General features: G+C 43.6%; 1 protein-coding gene across 3 annotated transcripts in view; it reads right to left on the minus strand.

Moving 5' to 3' along the window:
- LOC129814182 (ephrin type-B receptor 1) overlaps positions 1-23,677 on the minus strand; it is a 309,241-nt gene that overhangs the window by 55,412 nt on the left and 230,152 nt on the right. For all 3 annotated transcript variants that reach the window (XM_055867082.1, XM_055867084.1, XM_055867083.1), the window contains one exon: positions 13,208-13,332. In XM_055867082.1, the coding sequence (XP_055723057.1) occupies positions 13,208-13,332 (125 nt within the window). The remainder of the gene's footprint in view (positions 1-13,207; positions 13,333-23,677) is intronic.

Raw genomic sequence — 23,677 nt, forward strand, 5'->3', positions numbered from 1 at the left:
AGACTGTCACGTTCCTGACCTATTTATGTTAGTTGTTATGTGTGTTAGTTGGTCAGGACGTGAGGTTGGGTGGGCATTCTATGTTTTCTGTTTCTGTGTTGGTTTTGGGTTACCTGGTATGGCTCTTAATTAGAGGCAGGTGTTTGGCGTTCCTCTAATTAAGAGTCATATTTAGGTAGGCGTTGTCACAGTGTTCGTTGTGGGTGATTGTCTCCTGTGTCAGTATGTATGTTCGTGCCACACGGGACTGTAGCGTTTGTTTGTTTCGTTTCGTTTCGATGTCGTCTGTTTCCTGTACGTAAGTTTATGTTTAGTTATGTAAGTTTATGTTCAGGTTTCGTCAACGTCGTTTTCTTGTTTTGTAGTTTTGAAAGTGTTTTGTTTCGTTTCGTGTTGCCATCGTATTCATAATAAAGATGGCTTATTTCTCAAATGCTGCGTTTTGGTCTGAAGATCCTTCTCTCCTCACCTCATCCGAGGATGAGGAGAGCACCAGCCTTTACAGAATTTTACATAGCCTTTACATAGACTTGGCACTACGGTACCGCTTGCCATGTGGTAGTAGAGAGAACAGTCTATGACTGGGGTGGCTGGGGTCTTTGACAATTTTTAGGACCTTCCTCTGACACCGCCTGGTGTAGAGGTCCTAGATGGCAGGCAGCTTAGCCCCAGTGATGTACCTGGAATGCATTTCAATTAACAGGTCTGCCTTGTTAAAAGTTAATTTGTGGAATTTCTTTCCTTCTTAATGCGTTTGAGTCAATCACTTGTGTTGTGACAAGGTAGGGGCGGTGTACAGAAGATAGCCCTATTTGGTAAAAGACCAAGTCCATATTATGACAAGAACAGTTCAAATAAGCAAAGAGAAATTACAGTCCATCATTACTTTGATCTTCATGTCTTAGTCAATCTGAAAAATGTCAGGAACTTTGAAAGTTTCTTCAAGTGCAGTTGGAAAAACCATCAAGCACTGTGATGAAACTGGCTCTCAATGAGGACCGCCACAGGAAAGGAAGAACCAGAGTTAACTCTGATGCAGAGGATAAGTTCATTAGAGTTACCAGCCTCAGAAATTGCAGCCCAAATAAATGCTTCACAGAGTTCAAGTAACAGACACATCTCAACATCAACTGTTCAGAGGAGACTGCATGAATCAGGCCTTCATGGTTGAAGTGCAGCAAAGAAACCACTACTAAAGGACACCAATAATAAGAAGAGACTTGCTTGCGCCAAGAAACACAATCAATGGACATTAGACCAGTGGAAATCTGTCCTTTGGTTCCAACCGGCGTGTCTTTGTGAGACAAAGAGGAGGTGAACGGATGATCTCTGCATGTGTGGTTCCCACCGTGAAGCATGGAGGAGTAGGTGTGATGGTGTTGGGGTGCTTTGTTGGTGACACTGTCTGATTTATTTAAAATTCAAAGCAACTTAACCAGCATGGCTACTACAGCATTCTGCAGCGATACGCCATCCCATCTGGTTTGCGCTTAGTGGGAATATTATTTGTTTTTCAACAGGACAATGACCCAACACACCCCCAGGCTGTGTAAGGGCTATTTGACCGAGAAGGAGAGTGATGGAGTGCTGCATCAGATGACCTGGCCTCCACAATCACCCGACCTCAACCCAATTGAGATGGTTTTGGATGAGTTGGACCATAGAGCGAAGGAAAAGCAACCAACAAGTGCTCATCATAGGTGGGAACTCCTTCAAGACCGTTGGAAAAGCATTCCAGGTTAAGCTGGTTTAGAGAATGCCAAGATTGTGCAAAGCTTTCGTCAAGGCAAAGGGTGAAGAATTTGAATCTCAAAATATATTTTGACAGGTTTAACACTTTTTTGGTTACTACATGATTTTATATGTGTTATTTGATAGTTTTTATTTCTTCACTAATATTCTACAATGTAGAAAATAGTAAAAATAAAGAAAAACTCTTGAACGAGTATGTCCAAACTTTTGACTGGTACTGTACATATCAACATTTAATAAGATATAGGAAAGTGAATGATAAAAAAGGAGAAGAGAGCAATGAGAACCACAGAGAAGAGAAGAGAACCGAATAGAGGCAGAGGCCCGTATGCGATCCACACCGACATCGTTACCCAATCAGATCAGTGTAATTAGATCAAGGAGGAAGCTCCATCATTGGCCAGATGAGGTAAACACCGCTATGAAATTTGGCCAAAACATAATGATCTCTCCAATCACATTAGGCTTTATTAGACACTCACTCCTGTGATGAAGATGAATGTTAGCTTGTGCCCTAATAGGAAAATGCTACTCCTAAATTTAATCTCATAAAAGTAAAGAGATGAAAACAGGATATTAGCAATAACAATGAGTTATATCATTGGAAAATTAGATTTGTGGTATTAATATGTTTATTGGTAATGTACCATGAAGATGAATAGTCACATACATTCCTAGAACTAGCCACAGTGTCTGCATTACCTATTGTATAGTCACACTGTGTAAAAGTGCTATTGCACTTCAATTATGGTGTAATCTAATTTGATAAATGTCCAAAAATAGACAGCTCATGTAAAGGGAAGCCAGGCAACCACATTAGAGTATTGGGACATCACTCTCATATTCATAAGCAAGGCCATGGTTGGTTGAGCATTGACCACCTGCGGTTAGGATTGGCCCACTCCTGCTGTCAGTCAAACAGAGTCTCCTAGGACCACACCCCCCACCCACTGCTTGATTTTGGGAGACGGTTGGGTGAGCAGATTAGAATCATTATCACCTATATTCGCCAAGTACATTTACACATACCCAGAATTTGCCTTAGGCGTAAGGTGCTGCCAGCAATAGACAATATACAAACAGAATACAGACAAGTACTCATGCAGAATACACAAAATCAGAACAGTAACCATAAAATATAAGCGCATAGGCTGATTACAGTGGGAATATGCAATTTACAGAGGGAATATATATTCAGTGCCTTCAGATAGTATTCACACCCCTTGTCTTTTTCCACATTTTGTTGTGTTACAAAGTGGGATTAAAATTGATTTTATTGTCATTTTTGTTGACGATCTACACAAAATATTCTGTAATGTCAAAGTGGAAGAAATGTTTAACATTTTTGTGTTGATTCATGGAAAGTAAAACACAAATATATCTTGATGTGATAAGTATTCAACCCCCTGAAGCAATACATGCTAGAATCACCTTCGGCAGCGATTACAGCTGTGAGTCTTTCGGGGTAAGTCACTAAGAGCTTTGCACAACTGCATTGTACATTTTGAACATTATTCTTAAAACAATTCTTCAAGCTTTGTCAAGTTGATTGTTGATTAATGCTTGACAGCCATTTTCAAGTCTTGCCATAGATTTTCAAGCCAATTTGAGTCAAAACTGTAACAAGGCCACTCAGGAACTTTCAATGTCGTCTTTGTAAGCAACTCCAATGTATATTTGGCCTTGTGTTTAGGTCATTGTCCTGCTGAAAGGTGAATTTGTCTTCCAGTGTCTGTAGGAAAGCAGACTGACCCAAGTTTTCCTATAGGATTTTCAATGTGCTTAGCTCTAATCCGTTTATTTTTATCCTAAAAAACTCCCTAGTCCGTGCCGATGACAACCATACCCATAACGTGGTGCATCCACCACCATGCTTGAATATATGAAGAGTGGTAGTCAGTGATGTGTTGTGTTGGATTTTTTGGGCGCAAAACATTACGCTTTGTATTCAGGACAAACAGTTCTTTGCCACATTTTTTGCAGTTTTATTTTAGTGCCTTATTGCAAACAGGATGTATGTTTTGGAATATTTTTATTCTGTAAATGCTTCTTTATTTTCACTCTGTCATTTAGGTTAGTATTGTGAACTAACTACAATGTTGTTGATCCAGCCGCAGTTATCTCCTATCACAGCCATAAACTCTGTAACTACTTTAAAATCACCATTGGCCTCATTTACGGCAACGGAGTTAGGAAGGGGCCTGTGTCTTTGTAGTGACTGGGTGTATTGATACACCATCCTGTGTAATGAATAACTGCACCATGTTCAAAGGGATATTCAATGTCTGCTTGTTTTTTTTCACACATCTACCAATAGGTTCCCTTCTTTGCGAGGCATTGGAAAATCTCCAAACACTATTTCTGCGCACAGAGTGAGTCCATGCAACTTATTATTATTAACATTTCTAAAAACATAATTCCACTTTGACATTATGGGGTATTCTGTGTATATCAGTAACACAAATTCTCAATGTAATCCACTTTAAATTAAGGCTGTAACACAACAAAATGTAGAAAAAGTTAAGAATGACTACTTTCTGAAGGCACAGTATCTAAGCAGAGGGAGGGATGTTGCCGTGGCGAATATATACAGTGTTTTGTGGAGGTGTACATCATGCAGATTAGTATTGAGGTCATTGATGACTATGTGCAGTAATCGGCCCAATGCAAATTCACTTAATCCCTATGAGCCCGATGGCCGGTTGATGAGGTCTACAGCATGGGGAAAGAAACTGTTCAGGTGGCGGGCGGTTTTGGTAATGATTGACCTAAACCGCCTGCCAGAGGGGAGTCTTTAAAAGATGTGGTGTCCGGGGTAGGCAGGGTCCCCAATGATCTGACGTGCTTCCTTGTCCTGGAGGCAGGTCCTTGATGGAGGGCAGGTGACAGCCGATGACCTTCTCCGCCAACTGGATGGCCGATGGGGAACCATGCCCGGAGAGACCGCCAACAAGTAGTGGCCCTTTCATGCTGTCAGTCAAATGGGGATTATATTTGACACACACACACATCTACATCTGCCATACTTAAAGTGAAGTAGCAGGTGGCGGGACAGAAGCTTGATAACAGCCAATGAAAGGCTTTGCCAGGAGAGACTGACCACCGTGAATGGCCCTCACATGCTGTCAGTCAAATGCGGATTAGAGGAGACGCACCCTAACATGCTATATAAAGACAGAGCAGCAGGTGGGAGGGCAGATGGGAGGGCAGCCAATGGTGAGGTTGGCCAGCAGTGACAGACAGGGAACACTGCATGTCGTCTGGTCTCTGTAGTGTCCTCTTGGCTGAAGGCTGCAGTTCCCTAGGCAGTTTCCCCCCCAACTAACACAAATAAGAAGGCGGGCCTACTCTCCTCAAGCCTTAAACAATTTGTCTTTAATTTGTTTCAATACACCATTTTGATGTCTGCAGTCATGGTTGATGATTTCAGCCTTTGTGCACTGCCTTGGAATGAAACAATACAAGGGGAATCTATGCCTTATAGACTGTCAGAGCAATAGAACTGGAGTGGACTGCACCAGTACGTTTACATACACGCCATTGGACAGAACAACCCCAACCCCCGAAGTGAATCTCTACTACTGCTGCCTACTACCAGATAAGCTGAGCCAGCTTCTGGTGCCTGTTTAAACTATGGACCGTGGCATACGTGTGTGTGTGTGTGTGTGTGTGTGTGTGTGTGTGTGTGTGTGTGTGTGTGTGTGTGTGTGTGTGTGTGTGTGTGTGTGTGTGTGTGTGTGTGTGTGTGTGTGTGTGTGTGTGTGTGTGTGTGTGTGTGTGTGTGTGTGTGGCTCCCCACACCCCCAACCTGGTGGCATGTGCCAACCTCCTAACAAAGGACAGTATGGTCACCTGGCAGAGAGACAGACCTGGTGTGGGACCATGTGTCCACTTCACATATCACAAACACATACGTACACGCACACACAGACACACACACACACACACGAGCCGCCCCCACATACTAACTACATGGTTAACGATACATAGAAGGTATAATATTGGTAATGGTAGGGGGACATAATTTCATTTACAACAAAAAACATATATTTCTAGAGATACTATATACATATTTATTCTTTGTAATGCTACTGACGTGAATGAAAAGTGTAAGGAAACAATACCATCAATAAGCAATGTCATTCCTTGAGGCACCATCCCTTACATTACTAGACCATAAGCAAGTAATTACCATATTCATTATGAATTCAAATAACCCTCTAGAAGCTTATATTAAAGGGCATTTTAAATCATATTAAGTATCTGCATTATTACATGTAGCAAATACAGTTTTAAAACAGCCTAACTGCTAGTCCTTTACAAAAGGATTCCCTTAAGCATAGCATAATGGTATTATACACATTATTATACTTTTCTTGACCTGCTGTTAAGAAGTATTACTATGCATGCTATCTTCTTTCAACCATTCCACTGCCTTCATCTAAGATAGCCACTTACACTGCATATTAACTGTGGGAGAGTGGCTGTACAGCTGCTTTCACACGCCCACTATAAAGACACAAGCAAATGCCACTCTCGAAAGGGAAACCATGCCTTGATCACAGTATTGCTAGCTAACCATTAGCAGCATGCTACACTTATATCACTTAGTGTCGCCTACATGCAAGCACGCACACTTACAAATGCATGACAAACATGTGCACAAACACGCATATGCTCAAACATACACACACACACACACACACACACACACACACACACACACACACACACACACACACACACACACACACACACACACACACACACACACACACACACACACACACACACACACACACACACACAACTAACACAGATCACTCACTGGGGGAGCTCAAAAGCTCTGCACAACTCTCTCAGGATTGGGGAAAATATACAATTGAAAATAAATAGAAAACATCTTTATCTAGAAAATAAAATAAAGGTGGGGGATTTAGGATGAACAACAATGGGCAACCTTGACTCGTTTAGTTTGTTTTTCCTCGTTTTCTTTCTGACATCAGCAAACACGCTGAGGGCTTAGCTCTCTATGTCTCTACAGCTCACCTGAGGATACTATCTGGGCTCAGAAGAGGTGGGTGGGGCCCAGACAAAAGACATAGAGAGGGGAGAAGAGCGAGAGCTGCTGAAAGAGAGAGAAAGAGAGAAGAAAGAAATAGAAAAAAGTCTGAAAGGGAAAAATGTTTTACACAGCGAAGGGAGCCAGGGATTTGAATCAAAATCCAGCTTTTCAAAAGTTCCCATTATAAATCATGACATGTCTGTGTGCATACTGAGCTTTGGATAATACTAGGATATTTCACTGAAGGCCAACTGAGAGACTAAATGAATGATATAAACTTAGTTGGTGTTTCTTTTGACAACTCACTGATTGTGCATTGAGTGCAATGGGAATTACAGTTGGCAAGAGTGACAACTTTGCACACACACACACACACACACACACACACACACACACACACACACACACACACACACACACACACACACACACACACACACATACAGTGCATTCGGAAAGTATTCAGACCCCTTCCCTTTTTCAACATTTTGTTACGTTACAGCCTTATTCTAACCTGTTTTCTCTTTGTTATTATGGGATGTTGTGTGTAGATTGATGAGGAATCATTTTAGAATAAGGCTGTAACGTTAGTAAATGTGGAAAAAGTCAATGGCTCTGAATACTTTCTGAATGCACTGTACACACAGACACAGACACACACACCTCAGTAACCTGGTAACCTGAGCCAGTTTAAGAGTGTCCCTGCTCTTCACTCTAGTCTTAATGGAGGCCCTGACCTTCGCTACTCCAATTTAGTTCCTACCGCCCCAAACTTTAGGAGAGAAAAAAAAGAAAATACCAGAAATGAAAGAGAGGGGATGAGATTCCACTTTTTCTGTATAGACCTTTAATTCATTTCTACTTGCTTGCCAAACTACACGATTCAAGGACCACTTACTCTGGAGTGAGAGGGGGATAGTGGCCTGTTTGGTGGAAAGCCTAAAGACTTTCGAGCACCGGATACCTATTTTCAGTTCCCCTTCTCCTAATTGTCTCTTTGTGTCCCAATTCCTCCTCTCCTCTCTCACAAACACCTGGTCTAGTCCGAGGTACGTTGACAACTCGGGAGATCGTGAGTTCTAAGTCTGTATGGGATCTCTTTAACTCGTACAATGGACACTTTGGTGTCCTTTAGATTGTACAATGAGCACTTTAGTGTCCTTCCAACAGAAAAGTGAAACTATGAGCTCCACTATTACTCTAGTAAAACAACACATTACTGTATAACCGATCTGTGTGGGAAGACGACGTGCATATAACTTACGTTGTGAAATTCTTCTCTCCCCTGCGTTTGAAGACGAGCTGACTGTGCAACTAGCGTAGCTTGAAAGTCCATTGAAACAATCATCCACCGCTCCATAACTGCATGACACATAAAATACTAATATCACCGGCTCATAAAGAGATGATCTGAGAGACCAGGAGGGACGGCCCATGAGGCCATTTTGATAAATTCGATCAAAAACCCCAGGTTTTAATGGCTGCATTATCTAGGCTATAAGTTTCCTGCGGTGCGAGCAAGATAGTGAGAGCGGCCATGTGCAGGGGAGTGTGTTATAGACACAGAGCCAGTAGCTAGACACCCCTCTGTAATTGTTTTTTATCTCTAAAGGACCACATCATCACTTTACGACTGTACAGAAGTCCCTCCTGCTATAGCAGGCATATATCCCTCCTCACCTCTCCACCTGATAGCTGATGTGTGGTGAGCGTTCTGGCTCAAACATGGACGCTGTGCATCAAGCCTGGTGGGTGCTACACATTGATGGTGAATGAGGTGAGTTTACCCCTACTATCTAAAGAGCTTTGAGGACCTCAGTTGCTATAGAAGCGCTATATAAATCCAATCAATTATTATTATAATTATTATTATTATTATTTGGATAATTCATAGTGGAGTAAGTAGAAGTTATGCAGAATTGCATGGATTTCTCCATTGAGATTACGTCAAGTTTACCTTGGGGATAATCATAGTCAATCTCTATGGCTCAGGGTATTTAAGTGGCGGGGTCGCTATACATTCAGATGTCAATGAAACATGCACTTTTATTGATGTGCAGTAGAAAACTACTCACATGCCAAATTCGAATTCGCACACACGCATTCAGATGCACGCACGCTCACACACACACACACGTTATGTTTTTCTATCCTCGTGGGGACCAAAAATGTATTTCCGTTCAACATCTTATTTTCCCTAAACCCTAACCTTTAGTCCTGGCATTTAGAGTTTGAGCAGAATAGAATCACCTGTTGCGCAGCGAGAGACAGCTCCTCACAGCAGGTTGATGCATGGAATGAAATAAGTTTTCCTATAAGCCCATGCTGCAGAACATTTCTATTGGCTATGCTATGCAATTGCGTAAGAAAACAGAGTTTTGATGGCCTCTCTTAAAAAGAGGAGGATCTCATCAGATTTCTATAGGCTAAGCCTACAATATATTTATATCACAGCTTTCCCAATATTTAGCACATTGCTTTATTTTACAACAGGAGTAGCCTACCTGACTGGCATGAAAATGAACCAAGGGAAAAGCATCCTCCATTCGCTACTTGAGTGCATAGATGATATGTATTATTTTCCCCTGCCCCTGTTCTGACAGGTGCATGATAATGGCCCATTCTAAATCAAAACTAATTTCACACATATATTACTTAGTATATGTAAAGACAAGAAAAAAGTAAGAAAGGGTCTGAATACTTATTTAATGTGATATTTCAGTGTTTTATTTTTAATAATTTTGCAACAATTTCTGAAAAACCTGCTTTTCCTTTGTCATTATGGTGTATAGTGTGTAGATTGAAGGCTGTAATGTAACAAAATGAGGCAAAAGTCAAGGGGTCTGAATACTTTCCGAATGCATTGTATGTTTTGATTAGGTTTGTATCAAAACTAAAGTGCCCAAATAGGACCCCTGTAACAGAGTTGGAACTAGTGTACTGTAGCCCACAGCCATATGGCATAGTCAGATCAGGGTGACTCAGAATATGCTATTCTGTTATTCTGAAATAGACTACATTTTCTTCATATAATAATGTTTCTTTAGACCTATCTAAAATAAATAATGGATTTATTGTGATGGTGTAGGCTATATTAAATAGATTTATTTGGCTTTTTTAAATGTAGATGTTCCAAAGGTTCGCACCAGTGGGCTACGCATGGAAGCCGGAGATGCTATAAAATTTGATTTGATTTGATTTGCTAAACATGTTTATGTTAATTAACGGCCAATTACAGTGAGCCCGGAAGTTATTTGCAATACAGGTAATGTCCCAGTCCTACTGTTGGAGGATGACTGTGTTTAGGGCCAATGTTGCGCCCTGTCAGGATCAAAGCATCTAAAATACAGTGCATCACAGAGAGACCACCGAGGTGGGAATTTAATCTCTGCAGCACAGTATGTCACCGGGCAATCATATACACACGCACACAGTATGCGACCAAGCAATCACGCTGTCACACACAGGGTCATAAGGTACATCTCTCACCTGATCATATTCCTAGAGAGAGAGAGAGAGAGAGAGAACCACAGACCGACAGACAGAGCAGAAGAAAGTGCCCTCTAAGTAACCCTCACCTGCTTTCCCCTATGCAATTAGCAACCTTATCTTCATTAATTAATCAATATGTGAATAATGCAGCCCGGGTCTATTTGTCTGGAAGGACACGCTACAAAGACATCAGTAGGATTATGACATCAATATTTATGAGCACACAGCAGGTTGTATGAGCGGTATTTGCATGACACTAAGCTGTGAAGCGATAAGGTTTCACAGGGGCCCTATTGGATTCTGGTTCATGACCCATGCAGCAAAGTGGAGTCAGAGAATGCTTTCTAAAATGTGGCGTAGAAAGTTTTCCAAGGACTAATGAACAAAATTGTATGTGACCATGACTTCAAGTCTGGCATAACAGGGAATGTAGATAATTTCAGGTTGTTATTGAGAAGGAGCCTTGTTCGCAATGACATACTGCACCTTTGTAAATAAATACATAATACACTGCTCAAAAAAATAAAGGGAACACTTAAACAACACAATCTAACTCCAAGTCAATCACACTTCTGTGAAATCAAATTGTCCACTTAGGAAGCAACACTGATTGACAATAAATTTCACATGCTGTTGTGCAAATGGAATAGACAACAGGTGGAAATTATAGGCAATTAGCAAGACACCCCCAATAGAGGAGTGGTTCTGCAGGTGGTGACCACAGAACACTTCTCAGTTCCTATGCTTCCTGGCTGATGTTTTGGTCACTTTTGAATGCTGGCGGTGCTTTCACTCTAGTGGTAGCATGAGACGGAGTCTACAACCCACACAAGTGGCTCAGGTAGTGCAGCTCATCCAGGATGGCACATCAATGCGAGCTGTGGCAAGAAGGTTTGCTGTGTCTGTCAGCGTATTGTCCAGAGCATGGAGGCGCTACCAGGAGACGGGCCAGTACATCAGGAGACGTGGAGGAGGCCGTAGGAGGGCAACAACCCAGCAGCAGGACCGCTACCTCCGCCTTTGTGCAAGGAGGATTAGGAGGAGCACTGCCAGAGCCCTGCGAATGACCTCCAGCAGAGCACAAATGTGCATGTGTCTGCTCAAACGGTCAGAAACAGACTCCATGAGGGTGGCATGAGGGCCCGACGTCCACAGGTGGGGGTTGTGCTTACAGCCCAACACCGTGCAGGACGTTTGACATTTGCCAGAGAACACCAAGATTGGCAAATTCGCCACTGGCACCCTGTGCTCTTCACAGATGAAAGCAGGTTCACACGCACATGTGACAGACGTGACAGGTTCTGGCGACGCCGTGGAGAACGTTCTGCTGCCTGCAACATCCTCCAGCATGACCGGTTTGGCGGTGGGTCAGTCATGGTGTGGGGTGGCATTTCTTTGGGGGGCCGCACAGCCCTCCATGTGCTCGCCAGAGGTAGCCTGACTGCCATTAGGTACCGAGATGAGATCCTCAGACCCCTTGTGAGACCATATGCTGGTGCAGTTGGCCCTGGGTTCCTCCTAATGCAAGACAATGCTAGACCTCATGTGGCTGGAGTGTGTCAGCAGTTCCTGCAAGAGGAAGGCATTGATGCTATGGACTGGCCCGCCCGTTCCCCAGACCTGAATCCAATTGAGCTCATCTAGGACATCATGTCTCGCTCCATCCACCAACGCCACGTTGCACCACAGACTGTCCAGGAGTTGGCGGATGCTTTAGTCCATGTCTGGGAGGAGATCCCTCAGGAGACCATCCGCCACCTCATCAGGAGCATGCCCAGACGTTGTAGGGAGGTCATACAGGCACGTGGAGGCCACACACACTACTGAGCCTCATTTTGACTTGTTTTAAGGACATTACATCAAAGTTGGATCAGCCTGTAGAGTAGTTTTCCACTTTAATTTTGAGTTTGACTCCAAATCCAGACCTCCATGGGTTGATAAATTTGATTTCCATTGATAATTTTTGTGTGATTTTGTAGTCAGCACATTCAACTATGTAAAGAAAAAAATATTTAATAAGACTGTTTTATTCATTGAGATCTAGGATGTGTTATTTGAGTGTTCCCTTTATTTTTTGGAGAGTGTATATGGATTCTATCTGCTTTGATAACCCTCAACATACAGATAAAAATATTTTATCTAACAAATGTAACACCAATGAACACATTTCAAAGGCTAAAACCTGCATCCAGCCAACCCACCAAACTATGGACCACCTTAAGTGTCCTCTAGGCTCTAGTCTATTCTGGGCTCTATTTCATTATTCCTGTAGACCGGGGCCTTGAGAAAAGCATATAGGTCAATAAGGCCTGTTCTGTAGATACTCTGGGAAGCTCTCATAGGTTATTAAAGAAGGTTCCACTGTGTAGGAGTAGATGGTAGCAGACTGGTCGATGCTAGCCCCACCAGGCGCATAGCATTACCGCAGTGGGACTGGTGAGGGGAGGGGGATGTCAAGGTATTCACTTCATCAGACGGGGAAGGCAGGGTAACCAAACAGCAGGGGGAAGGAGAGATGGACTGGAGGTGGAACTGAGATGACATATCATCAGCCAAGGGAGTTTGGGGGTTTCGCTTCGGAACACAAGAGAAACTTCTGTTGGGTTTCTTTTAAATCGATAAATGCACAGATACGCACGCACGCACGCACGCACGCACGCACACACACACACACACACACACACACACACACACACACACACACACACACACACACACACACACACACACACACACACACACACACACACACACACACACACACACACACACACACACACACACACACACACACACATACATTGTGTACGCAGATGAACATGCTCTTGAGCAGACGTGCGCTTATACACACACACACACGCAGACACACACACACCCACCCACGCACACCCAGCCTACCTTTTCGTAGAAGCGTAGCTCGTAGTCCAGAATGATTCCGTTGGGCTGTTCAGGCTGTGGCCATGACAATGTGAAGCTCTTCATGGTGGAGCTCACCTGGTGCATGATGGGTACGATGGATGGGGCTGCAAACAGGAAACAGGAAGTGAAACTGAGATTAACAAAATTGCCTCTGTGCCTTGTAATAGCCTGAACGATGCAAGAAAGTAGCATTGAAAGCTACTAAAAACACAATGTAACACATTCAAAATTCGCAGACAAAAGTCATGCCGGTAAGAATCATCAGTCAGAGCTGTCGTGGAGCAGCTAGCACATCTTTTAAAACGTCATCACTCTTCAAAATCCCCATTTCTCTCTCTCTGTGTTCATCTCCAACACAACAAGGCAACAATCTGCGCTGGGTCTGAATAAAAGCACTATCTAATGAGGCAGAAAGACCTAGAAACTGCCCATTGGAAGAAAACTCCATCCCATCTCTTTGTGATGCTTTCGGCCTGGGTGCACAGTGTGGGTCTATTCTCCTCTGCTCTCCCACTCTGCTCTCTCTTTCATTCAGACACAGCACACCTGAGCACACACATATGGGCTGTGAATTAACCCAACACCCCAGCAATTTCCAGCTCATTCCTTCGTTTTTGTCCTCCGCGCTATCATCCCTCTATCATCATTCCTCGTTCCTGTCTTCCTAGGCTGGCAAGGGGTGGGTGGGGCGGAGACGGCGAGCGGCAAAGGCCAGCGTTTAGCAGTGATTGACCGGGGATAATACATTACCCCCCAGTATATAGAATAATACATTACCCCCCAGTATATGGGAAGGGAATCTCTATTTGCATATCTTTTACAGTATCCATTCCAGAGATGTGGAAGTCTGGGAGATGGAGGCTCATGTATTATGACCCTTAAAACTACTGATAGACACACACACAGATATGTCTACACGCATTTACTTTTGTTGAAAACCACCCACACTACTATGCACATTCTACCACCCACACTACTATGCACATTCTACCACCCACACTACTATGCACATTCTACCACCCACACTACTATGCACATTCTACCACCCACACTACTATGCACATTCTACCACCCACACTACTATGCACATTCTACCACACACACTACTATGCACATTCTACCACCCACACTACTCTGCCCCTGCCTCCCAAACACATAAACACATGCAGACTTTCCTAAAACACACCGGACTTTCTTCACATTTCAGCTCCCAAAATCCCCAAGTAACCCCTAGACACTCACCTCCACCCCACCTGCTTCCCTCTATCGTTCCAGCCCACGCACTCTCATCCTATCCAGGCCTCAACTTGGTGTGGATAAGCCTCCTCGCTCCTCTCTGGCTGCCTAACGCTCCAGTGCACAGAGCTCTGCTGGGCCGCATTATCAATTACCGGCCCTGGCAGCCCCAGTAGGCACCAATGCTGCTGGTGCCTTCCCTGCATTCTGAGCTTACAGTAGAAAGGGGGTAGCGGAGGGGAGTGTGTGTTCCAGAACAGACTAAGGGTGAGTCCAAAAGAGCTCCCTATTCCCTACATGCACTACTGTTGACCACGGCCCATAGGCTCTGATAGAAAATAGTACATTCTATAGGAAATAGTGTGCCATTTGAGACGCAACCCAAGACCCAGACTGTATCTAGCCAGACAGACACAGTTTGGCCAATTATATTAAAACCAGGCAGGCATTTGTGATTCTACATAGTTTCACATCACGTCTCAATGATTGCCTAAAAGTCCCAATTAAATAATAGTGGCACTTCTGCAAGTCATGGATAAAACATTTGCCAAGTCCTCGTTTCTAAAGGCCTGTGTGTGGGTGTGTGTGTGTTTGCGAACACAGATGTGTGTTAGTGCCCTGTACGTAATGAGCCTGTGTTTCTATCAGTACTGCTGCGTCTGTACCTGGCTGGAGGTCAAGGGTCAGGCCCGCTGAAGCCATGCCGTCCCCACCGTTACCAGGGGACACCAGCGCTGACAGTGATTGGTGGCTGTGCCCTGCACTTCTCTCCTCTACCCATCCCTCCACCCTTCCCTCGCTCCTCTGTTCCACTTTTATCTGGCCCAACTGGCTGTCCCCAGCTTTTAATGCAGCACTCGGCTTAGCATTAATCAATGTCAAGCCTCTCAGTGCTGCTAGCGAGAGAGAGAGAGAGAGAGAGTTTTTTTTATCTGCAAACTGCTACTCTAACACAAGACCATCACATTACACATCTTACGAGTCTATACCTACACACTATAGCACAGAGCCATTACACATCTTACGAGTCTATACCTACACACTATAGCACAGAGCCATTACACATCTTACGAGTCTATACCTACACACTATAGCACAGAGCCATTACACATCTTACGAGTCTATACCTACACACTATAACACAGAGCCATTACACATCGTACGAGTCTATACCTACACACTATAGAGCAGAGCCATTACACATCTTACGAGTCTATACCTACACACTATAGCACAGAACCATTTCACATCTTTTACAAAAGGGAACGAAAGCTCATTCATTTTCACCAAACCCCCAGAACATAACTTGAATAGTTTTGGGTGACCTGTTCCCATTCTCCCTCTGCATCAACTCACTCATTGTGATTTTCCCGGGATAAGCTTAATACATTTCACATTCCGCGATCCAAATTCCACAGGGCTTTCATCCCTCAATTCCCAGCTGGACGCTTCTGATGTGCTTGACTGATTCCCAGTTTGACGATTGGTCGGAAAAGTCCTGATAATTGGTAAGATGACCAAAGGCCCAAGGCCCATTTCATCACATAGAACAATCTAATTCTGGTTTTTCCTTTAAGACTGAGACAGCACCACAGTCTCACCACAGTCTCACAGTCTCTTGCTCTCCCTCTCTCACTTTCTCTCCCTCCTAGGCATGCTGTTTACCCACTGCCTCCCCATTAGCAATAGCTCAGAGGGGCTGCTCTGTCGTGACTACATGGTAATGGACCCCTCACAGATCATAGGGATGTGGCAGTTCTGCTTTGCTCTGTGCTGTTCTGATCTGTTCTGTTCTATTCTGTCCTGTCCCTTTCTGTGTTCTGTTTCTATGAGTTTCTTTCAGGGAACCATTTAGCCATTTTTTAAAAATCACTCCAGTGATGCCATTGGTGAGACCACTGTTGAAATGTACTGTAGATGTAAAACGGGCATTCTTGGTGCCTTTTTGAAAGCGTCAAGTCCTGGAATTTCTAGAGTTACCTAGAGCACGGGATTTTCTTTAAGTGTGGTGCGTTTGCTTAGAACCTTCTCACAATCACATATTTTACTGTGGCCAGAGGAGAGATTTAGTGGCAAAGACTGTAATGTAATGAAGGAAGGCAACTAGTCTTTTGGTTTACGCGATTCCTCTTTCTCTGTTGTACTTCAGACACTAGATGAAGACATTTTAAGGTTTGAGGAGTTCAGTAGCATTCAGAGCCATTCTCCTCCGATCGCCTGCAGCTAGCTGCCAGTTTCTGGATTCAAGGGACAAGCTACAACATGTATGATAAACTGGCATTAAATGAAGCAGAATGACAACCTGAGCCAGCCCTTAAGAGGATGATGAAATGGTTGGACAACCAGCTCCTCTCTGCCCTCTGATAGTCAGTCAAGTTCTGTGAATTGAGGCAGTGAGAAAAGCAACAACCCATGTAAAAAATAATTAAGAAAGTTGCACACTATCATACTCCAATTATTTATTGACTGACTGACTGACTGACTGACTGAAAAAAAGAATGAATTAATGAATGGATGGATGAAATAACCAATGGACATGCTAATAATAGAACTAAGAAATTAATGAGCAATCTATTCAATACATACAAGGGATAATGCATTTTCATTTGTATTTTTTTTTTTACAGTAACCTATGATTGTGTCTTCATCTGTTCCTACTCTAAACCAACCCATGTACACCAACAACACATGGAAACACTCATGGCATTCAAAGCTTGTAAACACAAAACATAATGAGTAGGGATCCAAACATGCCTCACATCCCTCTGGTTTTAGTCATGTCAAAGGCTCAAATCCCTTTGGTATGTTTTGGTTGTTTGGATTTGGCTCTGACTACTTCTATCTCTTTGTATCTAGAATCCCGCTAAACCGCAGACTGTTTTCATGAAGTTGGGGTTTCGCCGGTTTCCACATGCCCAAAGAAGGCTGCAAGATGGAATAGATGGAGATGTTTGGATTTTGGGAGTACTTCTAAAAACAGTTGCAGAGAAGTAGAATGGAATGGGAGGAGGAGTGTTTAGATAAGAGGGTTTCTCAGGTTGGTGACTGGTTTGGCAGTTGGCACAGAATCTAGAGGTGCGTTCAACAAGGGAAATAGCTTGCGAACTTTGGCTAACATAAGCTAACATATTCATTTTTTGTATGTTAGCCGCTACCGTTCACTAACACTAGCTAAAAGTCTGAGAACGTAAGTGTCTGTTTCAGATCTAAACTGCCGCTAAAAATAATCAAGTGGCCATGTAGACATTCTACTATATTTAGGAGGAAGTCATGTTCATTTTGAATATTGTCGCTAAAAAGAGACAGTAAGCCTTACAAAAACGAAATGTTTGATGTTTCACCGTAACATTTTGGAATGTTCATTCAAATCGTTCAACTGAAATTCTTACTCTGGCAACATGTTCGCCGCAAACAAAAGCCTTGTTGAACTTGCCTCAGGTTACAGAGTTGTGCAAGTCAGGAGAAAAAGATAGGCAGTGAAAAGCAGCAATAGAGGGAAGAAAAGTCCCTCTCTGAGAGGTGTCATTCAGCTGTTCATAGGTTAAGTGTCCTGGATGGAGGGTTGGCGGGAGAGAAGGAGGCTGTTGAGGACATTGTGTTACCTAATTTCCTACATTTTCTGGAGGTTTTTAAACATCGTCTGGTTCTTGACTGTAATGACCCTAGTATGCATTAACCTATCTTAATGGACATTTAACATTTACCACACAACCCTCAGGTCTGCACACGGTGTGCTCCTAAGTGAATTAAAGCATAATGTTCCCCAAAAAGACATCAAATGGGAGATGGCAGCTTTTGACTATACAGAGATCAAGATGACCAAACCAGGGCTGTAGAGAGAGGGTAGTAAATAACCTGAGAAGTGTGTGTGTGTGTGTGTCCAGTTTAGTGCAGGCTGTGAATCATAGTATTGATCAGACTTTCATTCCAGACACACACAGGGACCTAGGACAGTTTAATGACCTCTGCACTGATTCCCACAGGAATCATCTCTGCATCTCACGGACTGTCCTCCTCTACCAATCGCTCCCCCTATATCCTTCTTTCGTCTAACTCTCTCTCCGTCTCTCTTCTACACACCTCGTCTCCAACTCTCTAACACGTTGTACGTTGCCCCGCTCGCTCTCATCTTCCGCCCTACCGCTCCTCAATTTCTCCGCCGATCTTACAATCTTCCGTATAAAACACAAGTTTCAAGGTCTAATGTCACATGCACAAGTACAGTGAAATGCCATTCTTGCCAACTCAAAACCCAACAATTCCATAATTCCATAATAACAATGCAATACTAGAAACAAACACATGAGAAATAAGTAGAAATATGAAGAACATAGAAAGTAAGTATACTATATACAGGTTCAGTTCCAATACCATATTTACAGTGTGTAGGGATACTGGAGTGACAGAGGTACAGTAGATACAGTATGTAAAGGGGTAAGGTGACTAGGCAACAGGATATAAAATAAACAAAGTAGCAGCACCTTGTATGTGAGTGGGTGAGCGTGTGTGTAGAGTTAGTATAAATGTACAGTAGCAGTAAAAAGTTGGGACACACCTACTCATTCCGGGGTTTTTCTCTATTTTGACTATTTTCTACATTGTAGAATAATAGTGAAGACATCAAAACTTTGAAATAACAGTAACCAAAAAGTGTTAAAGAATTTGAAATCTTCAAAGTAGCCACCCTTTGCCTTGATGACAGCTTTGCACACTCTTGACATTCTCTCCATGTGGTCACCTGGAATGGATTTCAATTAACATGTGTGCCTTGTTAAAAGTTCATTTGTGGAATTTCTTTCCTTCTTAATGCGTTTGAGCCAAACAGTTGTGTTGTGACAAGGTAGGGGTGAAAAACAGAAGATAGCCAAGATCAATTCCATATTATGTCAGGAACAGCTCAAATAAGCAAAGAGAAATGACAGGCCATCATTACTGACATGTAGGTCAGTCAATCTGGAAAATTTCAAGAACTTTGAAAGTTTCTTCAAGTGCAGTCGCAAAAACCATCAAGCGCTATGATGAAACTGGCTCTCATGAGGACCGTCACAGGAAAGGAAGACCCAGAGTTACCTCTGCTGCAGAAGATAAGTTCATTAGAGTTAACTGCACAACAGATTGGAGCCCAAATAAATGCTTCACAGAGTTCAAGTAACACACACATCTCAACATCAACTGTTCAGAGGAGACTGCGTGAATCAGGCCTTCATGGTCGAATTGCTGCAAAGAAACCACTACTAAAGGACACCAATAATAAGAAGAGACTTGCTTGGGCCAAGAAACACGATCAATGGACATTAGACGAGTGGAAATCTGTCCTTTAGTCTGATGAGTCCAAATTTGAGATGTTTGGTTCCAACCGCTGTGTCTTTGTGAGACGCAGAGTAGGTGAACGGATGATCTCTGCATGTGTGGTTCCCACCGTGAAGCATGGAGGAGGAGGTGTGATGGTGTGGGGGTGCTTTGCTGATGACACTGTCTGTGATTTATTTAGCATTCAAGGCACACTTAACAAGCATGGCTACTACAGCATTCTGCAGCGATACGCCATCCCATCTGGTATGTGCTTAGTGGGACTATCATTTCTTTTTCAACCCGACAGTGACCCAAAACACACTTCCTGGCTGTGTAAGGGCTATTTGACCAAGAAGGAGAGTGCTGCATCAGATGACCTGGCCACCACAATCACCCGACCTCAAACCAATTGAGATGGTTTGGGATGAGTTGGACCGCAGAGTGCAGGAAAAGCAGCCAACAAGTGCTCAGCATATGTGGGAACTCCTTCAAGACTGTTGGAAAAGCATTCAAGGTGAAGCTGGTTGAGAGAATGCCGAAAAAGGATGTCTTTACTGTTATTCTACAATGTAGAAAATAGTAAAAATAAAGAAAAACACATTAATGAGTAGGTGTGCCCAAACTTGTGTGAGTGTGCATATTATGTGTGAGTGAGCAGATGGAGTGTGTGTATGAGTATGTATGTAGGGCCCTGTAAGTGTGCATAGAGACAAAAATAAAAATAAAAAGGTCAATGAGGATACAAGGTTAACTCAGATAGTACGTGCAGCTATTTTGTTGCTTGGGTATAGAAGCTGTTCAAGAGCCTGTTGGTGCCAGACTTGATGCACTGGTATCGTTTGCCGTGTGGAAGCAGAGAGAATATTCTTTGGCTTGGGTGGTTGGAGTCTTTAACGATTTTCTGGGCCTTCCTACCACACCTGCTGATATACATTAGATGTCCTGGATGGCAGGGAGCTTGACCCCAGTGATGTACTGGGCTGTCCGCAACACCCTAGGCAGCACCATGCAATCGAGGGTGGTGCTATTGACATACCAGGCAGTGATGCAGCCTGTCAAATTGCTCTCAATGGCACAGCTGTAGAACTTTTTGAGGATTTGAGGGCCCACAAACCTTTTCAACCTCCTGAGGGAGAAGATGTGCTGTTTGGACCATTTTAGGTCTTTAGTGATTTGGACACCAAGGGACTTGAAGCTCTCGACCTGCTCCACTGCGTCCCTGTCGATGTGGATGGGGGAGTGCTCGCGGGTCGAGAGCTTCACGTTCCATGGTGTCCCCCTGTTTCCTGTAGTCCACGATCAGCTCCTTGGTCTTACTGACATTGAGGGAGAGGTTGTTGTTCTGGCACCACCCCTCCAGGTCACTGACCTCCTCCCTGTAAGCTGACTCATCAGTACCGGTAATCAGGCCTACCATAATGTGTCGTCAGCAAACTTGATGATGGTGTTGGAGTCGTGCGTGGCCATGCAGTCGTGGTTGAACAGGGAGTACAGGAGGGTACTAAGCACACACCCCTGGGGGGCCCCTGTGTTGAAGGTCTGTGCGTAGAAGTTGATGTTGCCTACCCTCACCACCTGGGGTTGGCCCGTCAAGAAGTCCAGGATCCAGTTGCAGAGGGAGGTGTCCAGACCCAGTCCAAAGCTTGGTGACGAGGTTGGAGTGGACAATGGTGTTAAACGCTAAGCTGTAGTCAATGAACAGCATTCTCACATAGGTATTCCTCTTATCTAGGTAAATGAGGGCAGTGTGCAGAGCAATTGAGATTGCTTCATCTATGGTTCTGTTGGAGCGGTATGCAGATTGAATATGCCTGACAGCATGCTCTGAGAACTCGCCCTGGAATACCGTTGGGCCCCGTGGCCTTGCAGGTGTTGACCTGATTAAAAACTTTTTCATGTCGGCCTCTGAAAGTGAGGTCACCAAATCATCTGGGTTGGTGACGGCCCTCACACCCGGCACGATGTTGTTGTTGTCAAAACGTGCATTAAATGCATTTAAGTTCGTCTGGTAGAGAGGCATTGTTAGGCAGATCACAGTTGGGTCTTCCTTTGTAATGGACTGTATCCCCTGCCACATACAGTGTGTGTGGTATGTGTAGTATGATTCCACCTTATTCCTATATTGTCCTTTTGCTTGTTTGATGACTCTGCGGATGTCATAGCAGGAATTATTCCTGGCTTCGGCCGTAGCCCCAGGGTTGTCTACGATGGCTCTGTGTGTGGTAGCCCTTTCCTTTAGTTTAGCTCCAACCTTGGTGTTAATCCAGGGTTTTTGATTGGGGAAGCAGCGAACCCTCACCCTGGAGACAACATCGCCGATACATTTTCTAATGAAGCCGGTGACGGAGGTGGTTAACTCGTCAATGTTATCGGCGGAGTCTCAAAACATATTCCAATCAGCGCTGGCAAAGCAGTCCTGTAGCATGATATTTGATAATGAGTTTCTGCTTGTAAACAGAAAGAAAAAATATGGAGTCGTGATCCGATTTACCGAATGGCGGACGAGGGAGATGGCCTTGTATGCTTGCTTGTGGGTAGAATAACAATGGTGTAGGACTTTATTGTCCCTAGTGGCGTTGGAGAAGTGTTGATGGAAGTTGGGCATCACGTGTCTTAGTGACGCGGAATTAAAATCGCCGTCAACCAGAAAAGCAGCCTCTGGACGTAGGTTTTCCTGCTTGTTTATAGCCATGTTTATAGTTCGTTAAGTGCCAGATTGTAATTTTTATTATCCTGACATGGAATGTATACAACAGTCACGATAACAGCTGAAAACTCCATCGGGAGGTAGAAGAGTCTGCATTTGACCATCAGATATTCCAAGACGGGTGAACAGAGTTGACACTTCCACAGCGCTGGAGTTAGCAGACCAGTTGGAGTTGGTGTAGAGGTAAACCCATCCCCCCTCAATTTCCCGACTCCACTGTCCTGTCCGCCCGCTGAATGGAGAATCCATCGAGTTGGATAGTTATGGGGGGTATCTTGTCCGAGAGCCATGTTTCAGAAAAGCAAAGAATATTGCACTTTTGAGAGCCCAATGAGAACTTTGAGAGTCCGATGATAATGTTGAGAGGATTAACAGATTGCCAACACCTTTGGTTCACTGCTTCCCCAATCAAAAACCCTGGATTAACACCAAGGTTGGAGCTAAACTAAAGGAAAGGGCTACCACACACAGAGCCATCGTGGACAACCCTTTGTGTCCTTTTGAACTGTTTTTAGCATTCAGTCCAGTTTGCACATGGTAAGAAGAAGAATAACTTTCCCCAGACTCCCACTCTCAGACTGCCTTAACAAAGTTTTCTCCCCAAATTATCCTCAGAACCTTCGATCCATCTCATCAACGAAAGTTCATATCCACATCCATATCCTTATTGCCTGTTATGAAACCCCTCAAGTCAGAAGCAACAGCGCTGCAATTACCTAGCCACAAAGAGTCCCCTAGGGCTGGGCATGGGCAGAGCCAATTATAGCCAGTCACCTTTTTACCCAGAGCCCGGGATCACACAATGCTTCCCAACATCTATCTGACAAGTAGGGCATATTTAGCCATTCAAACATGGGACAGTCAGAAGCCATTAGGCTACCCTAATAATCAGAGCTATTTACCTCCTAATTTCCCTTTACTTCACTGTCAGCCACCACGACTTAAACGACCATGAGCCAGAGAGAGAGAGTGCTCCCTTCTTCACTATCTGATGTTATTTTCTTGGAGGTTGTTGCAATTAAACACTGGAGTTTCGATTCCAGAAACGAGGAATGGGGAGGTTGTATAGTTTGAGAATGTCTAGTAGATAAAAAAAAAAATATATAAAGTGCATTCGGAAAGTATTCAGTACCCTTGACTTTTTCCACATTTTGATACGTTACAGTCTTATTCTAAAAAAAAGTTTGTATTTTTAAATTCTCCCCTCATCAATC

This window comes from Salvelinus fontinalis, chromosome 17 (genome assembly GCF_029448725.1).
Source record: "Salvelinus fontinalis isolate EN_2023a chromosome 17, ASM2944872v1, whole genome shotgun sequence".
Classification (NCBI taxonomy): Eukaryota; Metazoa; Chordata; class Actinopteri; order Salmoniformes; family Salmonidae; genus Salvelinus; species Salvelinus fontinalis.